Raw genomic sequence first — 3513 nt, 5'->3', positions numbered from 1 at the left:
ACATCCATGAGTTCAATTTAAAATAAAACCTAATTTCAAAGTTTTAATCAACTAATTAACTAATTAAATTAACTATCCTAATTACATTTATTAGTGTTAATTAATCAAGGATATATTAATCATTTTTGTAAATATGTGGATAAGGGGCTTTGTGTTTACTTTAAAAAGACCTTATTTTGTCTCATTTGGTATACCCAATCAAGCCAGGAAAATAAAATATCGTTTTCTTCTTTTCTTTACTTTCTTAGTTATATATCGGGAGCACCGGTATTCGTAATTGCAAAAGCAGAGAATCACGCATGTATAGAATCTATAGATAGACTAGAGAGAGGGTCCCTTGAATCACTCACTGACGCTGGGTGCCCTTATTCAATGCTCCACCAACCCTTCTTTACCATTTCATCTTTCAACCCTTCTTTTTCTTGTTTTCTCATCTACTTCTTTCTATTTCCTCCTGCAACTTCATATTTTCCTTTACCTTGTTAATCAATCAGAAAGAAAAAAAGGTAAACAATTTAAATTAAATTAAAAACTAAATTCACGATGAAATTAGATAAATTCTGGGGTTGTTTAATTTCAATTTGTTAGTGTCGTAAAATTCTTGTGGATTAATTTTTGGGTTTTTCAGGAAATGGAGTGTGTTTTTCAAGCAAACGCCATGAAGAAAAGTTTTTACCAACCAGGGTTTGTTGCAGAGGAATTCTTGGGTAGTAATAATGGAAATACAAATTGTGGGTTTGGTGATGATACTTCTTTTGTTGATGAATTTCTTAATTTTTCTAAAGAAGAAGAACAAGATGATGAAGAATTTGTTGAAGAAAAAGATTGTGTCTCTGTTTCTTCCCAAGAAAATAGTACTGAGGTTTCTTTTAAGGACGCCTTTGATTCTCTTGGTAGTAGTGAACTATGCGTTCCGGTAAGCAGGAAAAAAAAAACAGTTTTTGCTTTTCTGGGTTTTGATTATTTGATGAAACGAGTAAAAGAGATTGAACTGGCTTAATTTTTTTATTTACAGACGGATGATTTAGCAGACTTAGAATGGGTATCTCATTTTGTTGATGATTCATTCAATCAAGAATTCTCTTTTTCATGTCCAAAAGCGACTACAACAACAACAAACCAAGAACTCAAAACACAAACCCCAAAAGAGAGCAACTCCTCCTATTCATCAGTACCAATATCAGGAATTTCATCTTTAAAAACTTTTTCGGTACCACCAAAACGTTCAAGAACAAAACGTGCTAGAACAACAAATGGAAGAAGAATTTGGTCACTTGGTTCACCACCATCCTTTTCAGAATCCTCGTCAACAACAACATCTTCATCGTCAACTTCATCATCATCTCCAACTTCAACTCTCATGTTTACGAAACCTCAAACCTTAGATTTTCTTTACTATCAACCCGAGAAGAAGAAACAGAAACCCAAGTCAAAATCATATGAAAATCAAAACCCACAGCTTCAGCAACAGCAACAACAATATCAACGTCGCTGTAGTCATTGTGGAGTACAGAAAACACCACAGTGGAGAACGGGCCCAATGGGTGCAAAAACACTGTGTAATGCTTGTGGTGTCCGTTTTAAGTCAGGTCGACTTTTACCCGAATATCGACCCGCTTGTAGTCCTACCTTTTCAAGTGATGTTCATTCGAATAATCATCGTAAAGTTCTTGAGATGCGTAAGAAGAAAGAAATCATCACTGGTTCAGATTCTGGTATGGTTCCCGCGGTTCAGAGTTTTTGAATAGGGTTTAGTTAGAACTGGTTCGAATTCGGAACACTTTCTGTATTGGTGTACATTAGACAGTTATTATAGTTAGTTTGTAGTAGAGAAGCAGTAGTTAATTAGGGAGGTTTTTTATGTAATTTCTTACTAGTAATGCATCCATTAGGTAATAGTTTGTGGCAGTTTTTACTAGAGAGAAAAAAGAGTAGGTTTCTAGTTGGAAGCTCGTTTATGAGAAATTGGTTAAGAGGAGGGAAAGTTTTAGTTTTGATTTGTAATCTTTATATAATCAAATTTGTAATGTAGATTTCACGGCTTGTTTAAAATTTAGATTTCTCAGCTATTTAAAAGAGCTGTTATTAACTACATACGGAAAAAACTTGTATAAAAAAAACTCGCGTTTTTAGGGGCCATCCGAAAGGATTTAGGGGCCATCAATTTATACCCAGCCAAAGACTCTAGTTAAGGGGTACCCTATATGATATTGAAGTTACATAAATGCCCTTCTGGTAAAACTGTATAAAAACCAAATCAAAAAAAAATTCTACTCATTTCAACTCTTCTTCTTCCAGTTTCATATTATCTTCCGATTGTGGAAGAAATTTTTTTTTTCCCTCGTTCTTGTGTTCAACCGAAACATCGTCGCGAATCGTAAAATCAAAACATCGTCAATTCGTTTATAAAACAATGGATAAGGGAAATGAAACCCACAGACCTAGAACCAAAAACGTTGCTCGGGGTATCGATCCAAAGATTGGGATTTTAGCAAGAAATAAAGAAATTGTTGCTGCAAATGAAGAAGAACGCGAAGAAGAAGTACCCGTCGATGTAGTCGTTGGTGGCGATTCCGATAGTCAAACACTTCGTCAACTTCAAATGGCCCCAGTTAGGTAAGAATCTATCATTTTTGGGGTTTATTTCGCTTTAATTCGACGAATCGAGAAAAAAAATTTCAAGGGTTTTCGGTTATTTATCCAAATTCGGGCAATATTCATGCTTATTTACTTCCGAATGTAGTCGTGTTCTTCATTTCTCAAGAACATCGACAGTATTCGGGAGAAATATTTGATGGTTATCGGCCGAATATTGTTGACCATATCTTCCTGGATACAAACTGGTAATAATCAGTAGTTTAATGATTTTTTTGGCTCCCGAATATATTTAAGTAGACACACAGTATTCGGAAGTACACTCACTACCGAGTATATATATATATATTAAAAAAATCTCAAAATTTCTGATATAGAAAAAATCCCATTTTGGGACCAGTATTTATTCGGAAGACAATATAATGTTTTATACCTCCGATTGTGTAGGATAAAATTTTAGAGTTTCTGAACTCCAGTTGATGAATATTCGGTTGTAAACATGTTTAGTTATATTCCGATTGTTTTTCATTCGGGAAAAATATGTGTCTTCTTACTTCCGAATTTGTTCATTCGGGTTATAGTTGTGTACTTTGTCTTCCGATTGTGTAGGATGAAAAATTTAGAGCTTCTGAACTCCAATTGATGCATATTCGGTTGTAAATATGTTTAGTTAGCTTTCGATTGTTTTGTATTCGGGAACAGTATGTGTCTTCTTACGTCCGAATGTGTACATTCGGGTTATATTTCCATACTTTGTCTTCCGATTGTATAGTTTGTAAATATTGTTCCTTTCTTTGTTGTTTAGACAAAGTCGAGAAAGGAGGAAGAAAGTGACAGCTAGTGCTAGGAGGGAAAGGAGTGTCAAAGATAATTCAAGTGCTCAACAAAGCTTACAAGAACAAAGCAGTCAACAAGGAG

The 3513-nt window shown here is 34.5% G+C and overlaps 1 protein-coding gene across 1 annotated transcript; it reads left to right on the top strand.

Annotated features, from left to right (window-relative positions):
- Positions 1-293: 293 nt before the first annotated feature.
- LOC113357690 (GATA transcription factor 6-like) lies at positions 294-2089 on the top strand. The gene is made up of 3 exons (XM_026601125.1): positions 294-505; positions 627-916; positions 1016-2089. The coding sequence occupies exons 2-3, from the start codon at positions 632-634 to the stop codon at positions 1742-1744; spliced, it is 1014 nt and encodes a 337-aa protein (XP_026456910.1). The 5' UTR covers positions 294-505; positions 627-631; the 3' UTR covers positions 1745-2089.
- Positions 2090-3513: the final 1424 nt, after the last annotated feature.

The sequence above is a fragment of the Papaver somniferum genome, chromosome 3 (genome assembly GCF_003573695.1).
Source record: "Papaver somniferum cultivar HN1 chromosome 3, ASM357369v1, whole genome shotgun sequence".
Taxonomy (NCBI): domain Eukaryota; kingdom Viridiplantae; phylum Streptophyta; class Magnoliopsida; order Ranunculales; family Papaveraceae; genus Papaver; species Papaver somniferum.
The sequence above is the reverse complement of the archived record's forward strand: the minus strand, read 5'-3'. Positions and strand labels throughout refer to the sequence as shown.

Bases quoted from the DNA above. Each gene is read 5' to 3' on its own strand.
- LOC113357690 (XM_026601125.1), top strand. From the start codon at position 632: ATGGAGTGTGTTTTTCAAGCAAACGCCATGAAGAAAAGTTTTTACCAA. The intron at 917-1,015 runs GTAAGCAGGAAA...TTTTATTTACAG, and splicing joins GTAGTGAACTATGCGTTCCG to ACGGATGATTTAGCAGACTT.